Source organism: Juglans regia, chromosome 14 (assembly GCF_001411555.2).
Source record: "Juglans regia cultivar Chandler chromosome 14, Walnut 2.0, whole genome shotgun sequence".
NCBI lineage: Eukaryota > Viridiplantae > Streptophyta > Magnoliopsida > Fagales > Juglandaceae > Juglans > Juglans regia.
Window position 1 is genome coordinate 4,393,662 of NC_049914.1, and position 15,283 is coordinate 4,408,944.

Here is a 15,283-nt window from a genome sequence, read left to right on the forward strand (position 1 = left end):
AACAAACAAATTTCAAAGAAGAAGTATTACAGATACAAAAGGAATTACACAAAATTAAACTCATAAAATGGCGTGATTTCATACGTACAATCTGTTGATCTATTTTATAATAAAAGTAACTATATAATCTAACATACCATATCAAACCACGTCACTTTGTAGATTTTTTTTGTGTAATCTTTTTGTGACTAAAACATTTCTCAATTTGAAAACAAGCAAGATTCTATAGACCTCTAAAATATGAGTCCAGTAAGTACTCTTATTCAAGTCAATTTTGAAGGATAGAACACTTGAAGACTTCCATTCAAGTCAAAAAAATCATTGCAAAATTACAGCACATGAAGAAAAATGAATGGAACTCTATCTAGTTTTTAATCTCCACAAGCCCTGCTGAAAAGGGTATATCAGTACCAGGCAACCAAGTATACCCCATTGTGAAGTTATACACAGTAAAATTCAAAGCTTGTGAAGCATTCATCAGACTATAACCAGGCCAGTGAACTCTCATACCAGTATCTGCACCTGGCCCATAATTCTCAAACTCTCCATAATAGAGTGTGTCTATACCAACTGTTCCATTCCATTCCAACCACCCAAGTGGGTGAATCAAACTACCAATATAGGATTGCATGTACACAGTCCTGGAGTACACCCTCCAAGGTCTGCCCAGATAATTTAATGTGGAGTTCAAAGCCATGGCCAAGTCTGGTGCAGCTTCAATTGTGCAGTTGTGAATGGAAATACCAGTGTTCTGATTTGGATCAGAACGGCCTTGGGCTGTGAGGGAATTCTTTTGGTTAGCCAATGGCTTTCGAGCATATATATTGCAGCTTTGAAAGACAGCAGCAGCATTCCCAAAAATGAAATCTACAGTCCCATATATGTCACACTCCCTGTAGAACTGTCTAAGAGAGTGAGTATAGAGCGTGTCCTGGTAGCCTTCAAAACTACAACGATAGAAGGTGGAGAGGTCAGCATTGCTCCTCAGAGCTACTGCTTGGTGCTTTTCTGGACCCGCCGTGTTCCTGAACGTAACATCTACTGCTACAAACCGATCTCCAGAAACAGCTGCATCACCAAGCATGCAATTCGTTTGAGTCAACTCGATATAAAGAATTAAGTACTATTTATTGAAAGATATATGAGATCATGTTTGACGTTATAATTTACTTACCAAAGGTTGAAGAATTAAAGGTTGTCCAGCCATCAATTACACTATGGTTTCCTGTGATCACAGTGCGATTGATACCGTCTCCAATCAACATTATATTCTTCTTATGCTTGGGTACGATTACATACTCCTGGTAATATCCTTCTCTAGCATAGATAATGAAATATCCATCTTCAGGTTTTGACTGATTGGGAGCAAATGCGATGGCCTCAGTGATGGAGGTGAAGTTGTCGGTACCATAAAGGCTGACAGTCACAGTATCGTTCACAAGAATTCCACCGTCTTCCGGCATTAATTCACCAAGAATCCGTTCCTTCGTGGGGCAATGCTGCTTTGATTTTTTGCAGGAGTTTTTCCGCAGTACCTACAGCAATAAATTAAAGTATTGATTCACTTTAATTCTTTCTAATCTAAAAGAAAACCCAAATAAATATTTGAGTTTGTTCATGTATTCGCTGTAATTGGGCGCGCGCATGAGTAGTAGTACTGCACACCAATTCATCTACGAGGAATGATACTTGCAGTTGTGAGTGTGTAAGTGTCGTACAATTACTTTGAAAAAAGTGAATAAATATGAGACTCATATGAAAATAAATTAATTTTTTAATAGTAGACCTCACTCTTTTTCAAAACGATTGTACGATATTTACGCATTTTACAACTCTATATAACATTCCTTTTCATGTATATATCCACGTAGAAAGACTGACAATGATAATAGCCAATTAAGGCAAGCGAACTGCGCCATCATGCATGGCACAAATCACTATTAACATGTTTTATTCAAAAATTTATAAATTTTTGGTACAAATCAACTCTTGTCATGTCAAGATCGAGTCTCGTCCCCACAAGTTTGTGATGAGTAGAATACCTAAAAATATAGGGATCAAGAGTAATTAAATAATGAATAAGCTGCATAGATAACTGGGATTTAAATAATGTAAGAAGGTTTTATAAATTAATCAATATCATAATATGATCATTTATAAGTACTAGATCATCAAGCGGTCATTAATATGAACATGACTAAATAGTGGTAACAATTTTCTACTTGTTTTAATTTATTTTTTGGGCTAAGCTGCATGTAGACAGAGACGTAGAAGTTGCAGCTTCTAAGCCAGTCGGAATGGGGAATCTGAACAAGTTGGCTAGTGTGCAGGCCGGGCACGTTTCGATGTCCCTTTCTTGTTCTCGATCGTCTAATATTCCGATTTTCTTTTTTTCTTTTTTCCTTTTCCGAAGGGTCGCATTGTCCCGATCCAACGTTCATAAGATACAAATGGTCAAAACTGTAATTAACTATATTCCCCCATCGCCCACCAAACCCTATACACACACACACACACATATATATATATATATATATATATGTTTTTGGAACAGATTTCTGAGACATTGCCCATACGCTAGCTATTAAAAACTTCGTTGATTTTGGGAAAATAAATAGAAAGAGGTTTCGCTGTTCAGAGAAAATGACCAGACATGTACAGGTCATGATCAGCTAGCATGAGGAGTTAAATCAGATTATCAGACGTTTCTAGAACGGATATGGGTAAATGATCATATCCTGATATATCCTTACTGCATCATCATGTGTTTGTATTATTCTGTTTGGATTAATATATATGTACGTTAGGACAGGAGATAAGACATCATGAGAAGTTGCGACTCACAGCCAATTTAGCTACACATATACGGCTTTATTTTATCAACTTAACAATGTTATATATATATATATATATATATATATATATATAATATTAGTCCCTTCCTAAACGTATTATAAATATTCAGATCGAAGGTGACGTCAATCCATCGGCGGCCTCCGGCAGTTCTGCTGGCTGGTGGCCATAGATATTAATCTTTCCCCACCGAACGCAAATGATCTTTAAACTAAAGTTAATTAATATAGTATAGTAAGTAATTAGTAACCTTTGAACGCAGCAAGTGTACATTATGCTCACTGCTCAAAGCCCTACAAGAACCACATTGTTTGACTTTTCAGTACCCGACCCACATTGTTGACCATTATTTTATTTTTTAGGTACGTATTAATTAAATAATTACTAGCTTCTTTTATTACTAAATTCTCGAGCTTATTGGCACATGCATGTGCCAAACTAGCTAATTTAGGTGGGAATGTGACTGAAAGGATCAACTACTGGGCCGTGATATCAGAGCAGAGCTAGCCTACGTATACGTTTAGGTTTTGAACATTCTCAATTAATATAAAACATTTAATTAAGTAAACTGTGTATATATGACGTACTTATAATTAGCTCAAATCCTATGCTTCAAGGTTTTCATATTTTTACTGAACATAAAAATAATTAGCCAAGCACTCAAGCAGGAAGAACAAGATGATCACGATCAGCATGCGCAATATAATTAAATTGATTACCTTGATGAGAGTTTCAAGTCGTTCTCGATCGGGGTGTGCCTTGGTCGACGTAAATCCACCATGAGAGCCCTTTTTCCGCTTGTTTCGTTTCAGATTTCGATCCAATGCCTGTGTCACCAACCCAAGTGACACACTGTACAGCCGAGTCACGTTGTTCAGCGGTTCCGACAATGCGCCCACAATGCTGCTCTCGGAATCCTCGAGCCCTTCGTAGCATGTCTGCTGGTTCGTCACTATCGCACTCAGCAGCGTCTGCACTCTCTCCACCAGCTCTTCGTTCACCGACTCTGCTGACTTGAGCTCGGCGGAGATGGACTCCAGGTAATCCACGTTGAGCTGGGAGAGCTGCCGGCAATCCTCAAGTGCTCCAGTCTCAGCGTGGCTCATCGACGAGCGTCGCTCTTTGTGGGTGAGGTAGTGGCCGATCCGGTCTGTCATTTTACGTGCTTGCTTCAGACATTGCTTCACGGAAAACTTGCCGTAGCCGTAAGCGTCGGTCGGCGAGGAGCGGATGGTGGAGAGGATGGAACGGCAGAGTTTGGGGTAGAGAGTAGATTTGCATGCAGCAGAAGGCGACTGTGGAGAGGACTGGGCCAAGGTACTATATAGAGCCAAGGAAAGTGAAAGTAGAAAAAATAGGAAGAGATTAGACGGGAAAAATGGTGGCTTTGGCATTGTGTTTGTGAAGATAGACTCTGCCCAAGACTGCTAGCTACCACTTGGTTTTGGGTTTGGAGGACAGTGAGTAGTAGTTGTATATCGAAAAATCTATGACATAAATTTTAGATTTGGTCAATCTACTTAAAAATATATCATATATTATTTTATTTTTTCAATCACGAAATAAAAATAATTTTAGATATATTTATTAGTAAAATAAAATAAATAAATAATATAATATATTTTTAAATAAATGTATAGAATTTATGAGTAGCGATCTTTTATTTATACTAAATAGATAAATTTTATATAAATTTTTATAAAAAAATAAACTCTATTTTAAAAAAATATAAAAAAAATATTATTTATTAATAAAATTTATTATTTTATAAAAAAATTATATAAAATTTATCTATTTAAAATTTATATTTAATATTACTCATATATAGAGAGAGATATAGTATAGATAGGCCAGAGAAAAGGACGTACAAATGCGCGTGAAAGTAGTAGCGGGGAAGAGAGGGGGGTTGTCGATTGGAATTCAAAGATGGGACAGTCAATAATGTAGTTATGGCAGCAACTTACAAGGACAGCCATGGCCAGAAATTAGGATGATGATAGTAGGGACTAGATCCATCAGGAATTTTTTTTTTTTTTTTTAAGCAAGTTGCATAATATTAATAAAAGCAGAGTACATAACATTTTAGAAATAGGAAATTAATAAGTTACATTAATGGATAGATCCTTTTTGCTATGAAATTGTAGTAATAAAGATAGAATTTAGATTAGAGGGATGTTACCAAAGGCTTGCGTTACTGCTGTCCATTGCGTTAAGTTATGCGCGCATCGATTTTTGAATCGATGTATTTTCTTCACCTTCCATTCCTTAAATAGTGACTTGTGAATCTCCTTTGAGGATTATTCTTTCCAATTTCAACTTTTCAACTTCTTTAATAGCTATTAATGCAGCTGATGCTTCTCCTACATTTGAGTTTACCCTGCTGATGAGATCAATTTTAGCAAATAATAAAGTCCCATTTTCGCCCCAACAAAGAGATGCAAGGACTTACCCCTCTTGTTTAGTTGTCACATCAAAAGTTAGTAGTTGATAGCCATCAGGGTGTCGTTCTTCAGTTTCTTCAATCTGATTCTCTTGTCTTTCCCATGCTCTGATATGCTGATTAGAGATTTTAATCACTGATTCAACATATGCTGAGATTGAGGGTGTTGCTAAATTATGCTCAAACTGATTCTTAGGAACCATAACTGATCAATTGCAATTGTAGCAAATATTTGAAAATCATGCTGCTCTTCCTCTGGGATTTTCAGTGTGGGTGTTGGATTAATGATGATGTTGATCCAATTAGAAATTGATTGACTTGCAAACTGAGAGATATCCAATGGCCACTTTGATTGTCTCCATAGCACTCTAGAAAAAACACATTTTAAGAATAGATGAAGGAGATATTCAGCTTCAATTTTGCAAAGGGGACAACATATTTGGTCTTCATCTAGTGCAATGGCTTTACTGATCTTTGTTTTTGTGGGGAGGATACTGTGGCATATCTTCTAAATGAGCATCTTTAGTCTATCTTGTAACTTCATTTTCCAAAGGGCCTTCTAGTTAATGGGCAGATTACTGATAGAAGCTGTACCATTCTATTGGACCAGGGCGGCATAGGCTGATTTTACCGAAAAATTACCAGAAGTATGATGAAGCCATTGAAGTTTATCAGGTATGTGTTGGAAATTTTGGTTGGCTAATGGGATTTTTTGGATCTCTCTGATGGTGGTTTCCGAGAAGAGAGTATTGAGAAGAAGGGTGTTCCAACGTCTTGGCTCTTCTAGAGTTAGCTCTGATACAGTTATAGAGTGATCCACTACAACATTAGTGGGATCCAGTAGAAGTGGATTGACTGATAAGGTAGGTATCTAAGGGTCTGTCCAAACTCTTGTGGTGGCTCCATTGTTGATCTAAAAGCAAATACTAATATCCTGTATATTAACTAATACATTTTACGAGATTAATTCACTTAAAAAATATATTCTATTAGAGTAATATATAGCATGATGAGCTTAATGTCTATTAATAATCATTCACTTCCCAACATCATCATGAGGAAATTAATTAAATCTCAATCTCCAAATTAATAAAATAGTCAATATATAAATCCGTAGCTTAATTATCTGCTAAAGTGAATTAGTAATTTAGTCCTGATCTCCAGTAGTAGTACCTCATATATATACATTATATATAAATTATATATAATAATCTCTAACCGATCGAGAGAATCTGAATCCCGAGCTTACACTAAGTACGATATATATTGTTGGTGAAATACATAATAATATAATAAAAATTACAATGAAATTAAAATTAAGACGAAGCCAGTTAGGATTGAGGTACGGAAATCTCACTCTCTTTAAGGAGATTTAAGTCTTCTGCAGTGTACAAAATCTCAAATTAATCTGTGCAGCAGAAATCTTCTTGACTTGACTCGACTCATCCAGGATACAACAGTCCAACTAATCGTCGTATAACTCAAACTTACTCTACACAAGTGGTTGAGCCCAAAGCTTCACTCAACAGAACACATTTCTTTTATCTAAAAATATTTTAAAAAATGTATACTCACTAAACTTATTTTTATCTCTCTTACTCTAAAGTATATGACTATCTCATACTAACCGCAAAACTACACAAATATATAAATTAGACAAAAAACGACTTGGACGTAGTAGACATAACGGGAAAAAACAATCAACTGAATTAGCCTCTTAAACGACCATTCGGCCTTTAAAGCAAACGTTATTCCCAGGCAACTAAGTAATCAATGAAAAAGTAAATTGACAAAAAATCTGACGTTTTACAAAAGGAACGGCAAAAAAGATCATCAAGGCAGCCAATCAACCGTCATTTTAATAAGCATTAAAAGCTAAACGGCTTACCTACAAGCATCCAAATTCAAGAAAAAATCAAACCAAAGCCAGCAACGGTAATGATCTCTTAAATGATAACATCCACGGTAGTGGTGTACACAATGCACACACTATAATCCACTAATTTCTTCTTTCCAGATGGATGGTTAGGATGATGCCACATAAGATGTGCAAAGTGGTTGCTCCCAAACAGTGGCTTCTCTCAAGATTATTTCTTTTTGCTGGGTTATCAGAACATCCTAGCTATAGGTGACAACGATCGAATTTGTGGCAGACGAGGTCTTGTCAACGACACACACACACACGTATGACGCAACTTCCTGAAGAACTTTTCAGAAGTTAAACATGAATAAATATAGATAGAAGCTACTATTAGGAGCATCCATTTTGTACAGATGATGTGGCATCATGCAGACCACACACCTCCCAAAGTGAGTGTTGGGAACAATTAACTAGAAGCAACCACGCAGTGAGTGCAAAGTGTGTATTGCTATAGTAGCTTATCTCTAAGATTACTCGTTAAACATATTGCTGATTACATTAGATGAATCATGAATACATAACTTTTCAAGTTACAAAAGCACAATATATAAGCTGCGTACGTACCTGGCTACATGACTACAAGCTATCTTACAAAGCATCAAAACGGCCTGTTGTTCCTAGCTAGCTAGCTAGGTGCATTGCTTTTGAAGATAATGTCATTTTGCATTGTTCTTTCTGTTGTTCCTAATCTTAATTATATTTCGCCTAGTAAAAGTAGTTATAGATAGACAGACACAGATAGCTAGCCTACTTCTAAACTAACATAACTGAATATAAAAAAAATAAGTGCATATTATATCTTGCATGCAGACCCATATCTAAGCCTTGACAGATTCAAGCTAATGTAAGCTGTCTTCAGCCTATTGTCTGAGGCTTCGGCCTGGGCCACCTAGAACAGAAACATGACTTGGTGTAAATTTTCAGATATATTGGAAAAAGCCATGAGCATACTCGCGAAGGTAGGTAAGATTACTTGTTCTGCGTGGGATTGGGAACACTAGGAGGTATTCTTCGAAGACTGTCAACCACAGGCCGGCCAGTTGTACTCGGATTCTTCTGTTCCGAGTGTGAATGTAGGAGGTCTTGAGAAGATGAAGGCAATGTTGAAGACATAGAAGATGGATGAACCCTGGCTTGAGTCATGTTAACTGCAAGTGAAAGCATCAATGTAATGGCAAAGATTACTACTGCACTCAATGATTTGAAGTTGGATGTCATGATTTGCAGACTCTAGAGGATATCTTCTTGCTGATTTGGGGAAATTATGAGTTGGGCAACTTCTAATAAAGCTTCCCAAGATAATTTCTTAGGATCGAGGAACTCTTATTAATTAAAAACAGAGATTAGTGCAGGCTTGTCATGTGATGAATCTTTGACTATTGCAGCTTCCAATTTCCAAAGCTATATTCCCATAGATTGGTTTACATTACAATCAATCATGTGATAATGCACGTGATTTAGTTACAAATGGTTGGTTGTCGACTTTGGATTCTACCTGCTAACTAATTTACAACCATTAAAATGGCATGCCAAGATATGGTGAATGACGCAGGAACAACAAAAAAATTTGACAGGGAACAATAAATAAATAATAATCTGACCAGTCCAACTTGCAAGTGACAGAGAACTTTGAAACTAAATGCTCTCATTCATAAAATAATCAATACTCGGTTCTGTTCACCTATGATTCAATTCAAATTGGGCAGATTCTTATTACTCTGACAATGAACATATTGTATTTACAATTAATAACGGTTCAACACAGATCAGGTCCAGTCAATACTTGTGAACCTAAAATCAAACAAAGTGAGGACAAGCATTTGAATTTTGAGTTGCACAAGCAGAGCATATATGCATCCTTTTTTTTTTTTTTTTTTTTTTGTGCTTTCATATCTGAAATGCAATGCAAATGATGAAAACCTCCTTGAAGCTTTCATATTTACACTAGCACAGTTTCAAAATGCTGTACAGGTTGCCCAACTTACAATGACTCCGCACCAATCTCTCTGCTTTTCTTCCTACTTAATCTCACATGATAAACAAAATTAGAATGTTACTTCAGTCTTTTGATGACTGTGTTAATTGCACCAGTACCTGATAAATATGAGAAACAATCAAACAACATTCCTAACACTAAAAGATCTGAAACTAACTAAACCATGCTATATAATTCTAATCTCAGAAAACAGGCTCCATCTCCATGATAAGGATTAGAACCCACAGAAGATACCAAGAAAATCGCACTTCTTTTTCTTTACCTATTGAGCCTCTTCATGCTTTTTCTCGGCACTGTGGTACCCCTCCTTAAAGTCACCACTTAACAGAACTAAAATCATAATACTTTGTGCATGAACTTGCACCTTATTCAATGAATAGATTTCTAGTTGGAGGTAAAAGCTCTTCAATCCTAACTTTCATGTTAGAGCCAGATAATCCCTTCTTTAATCCACCTGATACAACATCAACATCCACCAAAAATGTTGCACAAACAGGCCGGTGATCAGAAAACTTAGACTCCCCACGTATGTAAGAAAGCAGCCGTATCCCAGTTCCATGCCATAGTATTCTATCACACCTGCAATTATTAACTTCTCAGATTTTTGCACAAAATTCTTAATTATGCCGGAACAAATATTTTCTATACATACCAAGCGGGAGTTCTCCTTTTCTTTTTTGATTTTTTCGTCTCTCCAGCATAGGTGTCTGAATTGCAGGAGTATTTGTATGTGGGGGCAAAGTAGATCTTACCCTCTTTCCATCCCTTGAATACTCTCCCTGCTTCTCTTTCAATTTTTAGCTATAAAAGTAAATAAACAATAATGAGTAGAGCACATGAAGCAACAAAGAAAGCACGAGGCAACAGAGGCAGTCAAAAGCTCAGAGAATTTGTTTAAAAGTCCCAGCAAGCCAAGCTTTACCAGGCTGTTTGATCTAAAAAATAAAATACTTTGTTTTGTTATCTAAGTATTATATTGATTATCATATCATTTAAAGCCAAGTACTTCTCATTTTATAATCTTCAATATTCCAAGAACTGTTATTTTTTGAGAAATGAGTTCTTCATCCTATTCTTCATCATCCCAAGTCACATACGCTGATGTGGCACCCTTTAAGTGGTTGTCTATTTAAATGCTAAACATATAAAGCCACTTAAAATCTGCACATCGGCATGTGTGACTGAGGATGATAAAATTTGGGATGAAGTGTAGCATTGGTCTAATTTTTTTAGGTGTTTTAATGATACAAAAAAATAAGGTTCTGCCGATAAAGATTACAGAGAATAAAGTCATCTTCTTAAACCGTAATTAACAATGCATTTGAAGGAACGAGTTCATGGTTGATGATAGCAAAATGGAAATTATCAGAGCAAGGTGATGGAATGCAGTTTCCTATTACATGATATGACCTCAGATTTTCCTGGAAGATGTATTGATTACTAGCATATTCTATAATAGCTCTTTCAAAGGTAACGATGAATCAGAAACAAAATTGTAATATGAACTGCAAGGGGCTGTCCAAATTGTATAAAGCACATGGAAACAAAATTTGGACTTCCATATGTTGTCCAACCTCCAAACCAAATTCTTGTTGTATTCATATACCAAAGTCAACTACCTGATCTTTGTCCAGAAGTGCATCCCAGGCATTCTCCTCCAGGAGCTTTCTTGTGTCTGAGTAACTCAAAGCTATTCGGTAATTCAAGTCCCCTAACCAAATGACCCGACTGAGGCCATTTTTCCAAGTGGTAAAGAAAACATTTAGTAAAAAGCTTTGATATAAGAATTACCAAATACACTATTTAAACAATAATTTCATAGATGCTCACTCATGTTCAAGGATTTTCTCTGGCACCCTACTGTGAACTGATCTGCAGATATTTGGAAACTGAGTGTTTTTCAATATCTCAATGACATCCATATTTCTCCTAAGTTCATCCCCCTCCTTCTCTCCAGATGCCAAGTGACTGCAGACAAAGCAAAAGCTTGTCTGATGGAATGACATGCTCACAGAAATACACCCCTGACACGATAGAATCAGCAGTACAATGACATATATGGTATTGTAAGCATGTGACATCCCCAAATATATATCAGATATATTATAAATATATATACACATACATGAATATCTACGAATCATATATAAGACATAAAATAATCAACAATACCTTGTTTCCAAGGCAGCCCATAATCCCACGACTAATGCAGGAGATCCTCAAGTGGCCTATATGCTGTACATGCTCCTTCCTTGCCCAAACAGTGACAAAAATTCCCACCATTTGCTTAATGGCTACAAGACTGTAATTCATCTGGTTGGTACTTGAGGGAAAAGAAATTCCCGGAATGTCAATTCCATTAGGTACATCATCATCCTCTTCTGAAGAAAATTCATCTTCGCTTATATGCGATTGTTGGCATCGAAAACAGAGATCCTTACTCTGCTTCCTTTCTAATTCAAGATTGCAGTTGCAAGTCTTCAGCCTCCTTCCGCTCTCCGTCCTAAAGGTCTTACTGATCTTTTTAAGGGAATACTTTGAGAAGAACAAGGAACTACCAAGGGAGGAAGTGGGTTTTAATCCACTTGATGCCAGCTCCGATGATTTGTTAAGTGACTGATTAATCAGGGCTAACCATTTCGCTGCAGGCTCATTATCTTCTATGACTAGGACATTTCCAGCATTTAAAGGAACAATTTCCTGAAAACTGACAATTCAAAAAACAATCAGACTACAGGACAGAACAGCAAGTACCATGGAAATATTTAATTCAATTATGATAAATAAAAAAAATTCCCCGATTATGAGCTCATAGTAGATTGTTTCTAAACTATTGTGTAAAACTGCAAGGGTGGTAGTAAAACTTCAGTCCTCATCTCTCTCCTTTTCCCCCTTTTTCCTTTTTTGTTATGTCCACCCCATCAAAACAAGTGCCATACAACCAAATTGAGTATTGTCAACAATTTTTCAGTAAAGTTGTTTTAAAATCACCATGTGAGACACCTCAGGGCTCAGAGGATTCCACTTGTCAAAGGAATTCATTTTTTTAGAATAAATGACAAACGGGCGCGAGGGAGAGAGAGAGAGAGAGTACCCCAAGATATATATATCTGATTGATCTGTGTGAAGAATATCATCCAGGTTAAGGTCACTATTGGGAGATTTCCCACCCACATTCCATGTTGCTACAAAGACTCTAAATACAAAAACAAGAAATGGAATGTTCAGGTTAGAATAATTTAAAAACATATACATATGTGTGTGCATAAATATCACTGCTGCTCCATGAAATGAAGAAACTCACAAAAAGGAAGAAAAATATCATCTTTTCAGTACCTAAAAGTCTGAACATCTTGACTAAGAGCCATCGGATGTCCTGTGCCAGTAAAAGCTAGACCTTTAAGCCTTGGATCAGACTCTGCTTCTGCAAGTATAAACAAGCAGAAGAATATTAAATAATGAAAAAAAGATGATTGAAATAAAGCAATTTGAGACAGAAACTGTTTGTAAGTCCGACCGTGTAGTTGAAAAAACCAGCTCTTCTCAAACTCCACATAATTTTGACCGACAGCAGAAACTATATAAGGATCAACTTGCATAAAACACCGAGAGAGAGAGATGTACCATTCTTGATTCCTTACTTACACTAGCTTAAATTTACAACATGAATATATTCTTCATTTTAAAGCAAATTGGCATCATGCTCTTTTTCTCTGCCATTACTGTTCCCTTTTCTTTTTCTTTATTTTTATTTTTAAAAGAGGTTCCTTACTATTTAAGCTGTTTCGGTTTTGGAGCATTTTTTCAAAATTCAATTACCAAAACAAAGAATAGAAGAAAAGATCCATTCAAGGGGAAAAGTTATTCATTCACTTTCTAGATAAAGCAGCCGGTATCATCCATACAACAAAGAGATTACATTCACGTTTACGAAGGGATTCGCACAGAAATATGCTTTCAAAAAAAAAAAAAAAAGATATAATGATGATATGCCAATCTCTTAAGCAGGAATGTCATGGCACTCACCAGGGAAATCAAATGTGCCTTTATTCATTTCCCTATCATTTCTCTCCCTTCTGGCAAACATATTCCGAATGAATGACTGAAATCACAGGGAGAAGAATAAATGACCGAATGAATGACATCTATTATACATAAAACCGATAAAAGGATGTATAAAAAATAAGTCTGGGAGATTTAAAAGTAAGAATAAAGACCTTCTTCTTCCCGTCTTGGCTCGTAAGAGTCATTTCTGAAATCGCATCAATCTGGCATACCCCAAATCATAAACCTTCAGAAACCATTCAATTGTTCAGACTTGCAATGTTTAAGAAAATAGAAATACAGCCATTGATAATTGGTTGAAAAATTGATTATGATATGCAGAAGAGAACGTGATCTAAAAGCCCCATCTAGTCCTTTTGAGAAAGATGTTAACTTCATTTAAAGACGACCAAAAAAACATTGCTTTAAGGCCAAATCAAGAAAAAGAAGATGTACATTTTCAAACCACAGAAAGATTAAAAGAAGGACATGAACCTTCACATTCAGAAAGAAGTCATACAGAAACACCCAATCGTTTCTTAACGTAAAGAATCAGAAATTACCAGAAAAGAAGAATTTGCGCATTCTCACTATGGCCTTCTTGAAGAACAGAGACTTTCAAGAAAAAAAAAGGAGAGGGTGGCAACACACGAGAGGGGTTGACAGCCCAAATGGGTTTTCCCAAGAAAGTCAACTGCCCAGGCAAGCAATTCGTTTATTATAAACATGCAATATTATAGTGTATGCTAGTTTCCTGGAACCATAGTAGCATACATAGAAAATTGAGTTAGATGTGGGGAGACAAGGGGAAAAAAAAAACCTGAATATTCGATGGTCTAGAAACGATAGTCTGTCTGATAGCGACAATGGAATTAATGGCTTAAAACTGGGTATTCTACCAAGACCTGAATGGACGAAACCAAAGAGGCTGAAGATTAACGTGCAACGGGGACTTGGGATTTTCTTCCGAATCAAGGGGAAAATTAAAGAAAATAAAAATAAACAGTCAAAAAGTGGGAATGGAAGGAAATACAACCTCACACGTCCCTTCAAAGTCCTAACTTCTAACACTTTTCGTGAAACGCTGTGATTGGGCAGCTTTAATCCTTTGTTTTTGTTTTTGTTTTTGTTTTCTTTCTATTCTATTGCCGCAGAAAAGAGATCTCTTTTTCTAACTCCTTTTAGAGTTTATTTTCTGCTTCTTTTTTGTCATCTCTATTCTGGGTGGCTTTTGAACTTTATATTGAAGAGAAGACTGGAAAGGAGTATTTGTCAGAAAAAGAGAGACGATAATCAATGATTACAGGGAAAGTGAGCCCACGTGTGTGTGTGCAGAAAACAAAATACTATGAGGTCCTTGTCAAATTAGTTAGGGAAATGCTATGCATAAGTTTCACACCGATACACACTTTACATTACTTTTTTTTTTTTTTTACACTCAATAGATTGAGTGTGTGCTGTGTGGAGCTGATGCAAATATTTTTCCAATTAGTTAGGGCTCTTTTGGTTCCCCCCGGGACTATGCTTCTATGACACTTCAGTGCTGCATGGTACCCATATGGGCCATATCAGTACCCAGTTTTTAAGTTTGCCTTAAAATTAAAAATGAGATATTTTATTCTCATTTCAGGAGTAATTTAACATTTTTTATAAAAATAAATTTATAAATCGACGTGATGTTGTATATTAAATTATAAAATAAATTTAATATATTATATAAAATAATATCAATTTATAAATTTATTTTTATATAATATGTTTGTAACTTAACACTTTTCTTAAAACTTATATTCTAAATTAAATTATGTCATGTACTCTCACACCAGCATCAACTTGAAAATATAATTTTTTATTAAAAAAGTAACCATATTTTGATAATTTTTTTTTATAAATTATTATAACATTTACGGTAAATATATTATTACAGATGAAGCTTGCTATGTATGTCATGTCAAAAAAAGGAAAAAGCTTGCCATATATGTCACTCTAAAACCAACCACCTAAATAACAATAAGAATGAAAACCAAAC

General features: G+C 35.8%; 2 protein-coding genes across 7 annotated transcripts; both read right to left on the minus strand.

Moving 5' to 3' along the window:
• Positions 1-163: 163 nt before the first annotated feature.
• On the minus strand, positions 164-4,342 carry LOC109012793 (probable pectinesterase/pectinesterase inhibitor 47). Its single transcript, XM_018994607.2, has 3 exons — positions 3,573-4,342; positions 1,175-1,535; positions 164-1,068 (listed from the first exon to the last, which is right to left on the minus strand). The coding sequence occupies exons 1-3, from the start codon at positions 4,245-4,247 to the stop codon at positions 365-367; spliced, it is 1,740 nt and encodes a 579-aa protein (XP_018850152.2). The 5' UTR covers positions 4,248-4,342; the 3' UTR covers positions 164-364.
• Positions 4,343-7,684: 3,342 nt separating this feature from the next.
• Positions 7,685-14,368, minus strand: LOC109012794 (type I inositol polyphosphate 5-phosphatase 10). 6 transcript variants are annotated; one of them, XR_004798256.1, is made up of 13 exons: positions 14,075-14,289; positions 13,818-13,948; positions 13,428-13,501; positions 13,237-13,312; positions 12,547-12,634; positions 12,305-12,406; positions 11,383-11,917; positions 11,041-11,234; positions 10,830-10,938; positions 9,863-10,011; positions 9,473-9,789; positions 8,188-8,362; positions 7,685-8,103 (listed from the first exon to the last, which is right to left on the minus strand). XR_004798256.1 is itself a non-coding variant. In XM_018994609.2 (12 exons), the coding sequence occupies exons 4-12, from the start codon at positions 13,458-13,460 to the stop codon at positions 9,576-9,578; spliced, it is 1,500 nt and encodes a 499-aa protein (XP_018850154.1). In that variant the 5' UTR covers positions 13,461-13,501; positions 13,818-13,948; positions 14,075-14,159; positions 14,291-14,368; the 3' UTR covers positions 8,786-9,575. The 6 variants fall into 6 exon arrangements, 5 of the variants coding, with proteins under 5 accessions (XP_018850154.1, XP_035540907.1, XP_018850155.1 ...); XM_018994609.2 differs by lacking the exons at positions 7,685-8,103; positions 8,188-8,362 and adding an exon at positions 14,291-14,368 and having other exon boundaries at positions 8,786-9,789; positions 14,075-14,159; XM_035685014.1 differs by lacking the exons at positions 7,685-8,103; positions 8,188-8,362 and having other exon boundaries at positions 8,786-9,789.
• Positions 14,369-15,283: the final 915 nt, after the last annotated feature.

Bases quoted from the DNA above. Each gene is read 5' to 3' on its own strand.
- LOC109012793 (XM_018994607.2), bottom strand. From the start codon at position 4,247: ATGCCAAAGCCACCATTTTTCCCGTCTAATCTCTTCCTATTTTTTCTA. The intron at 1,536-3,572 runs GTAATCAATTTA...TTATTGCTGTAG, and splicing joins GACTTGAAACTCTCATCAAG to GTACTGCGGAAAAACTCCTG. The intron at 1,069-1,174 runs GTAAGTAAATTA...TTGGTGATGCAG, and splicing joins CTTTAATTCTTCAACCTTTG to CTGTTTCTGGAGATCGGTTT.
- LOC109012794 (XM_018994609.2), bottom strand. From the start codon at position 13,460: ATGACTCTTACGAGCCAAGACGGGAAGAAGAAG. The intron at 10,939-11,040 runs GTGAGCATCTAT...AAATGGCCTCAG, and splicing joins GAGAAAATCCTTGAACATGA to TCGGGTCATTTGGTTAGGGG. The intron at 10,012-10,829 runs GTAGTTGACTTT...TTACTTTTATAG, and splicing joins CACTTCTGGACAAAGATCAG to CTAAAAATTGAAAGAGAAGC.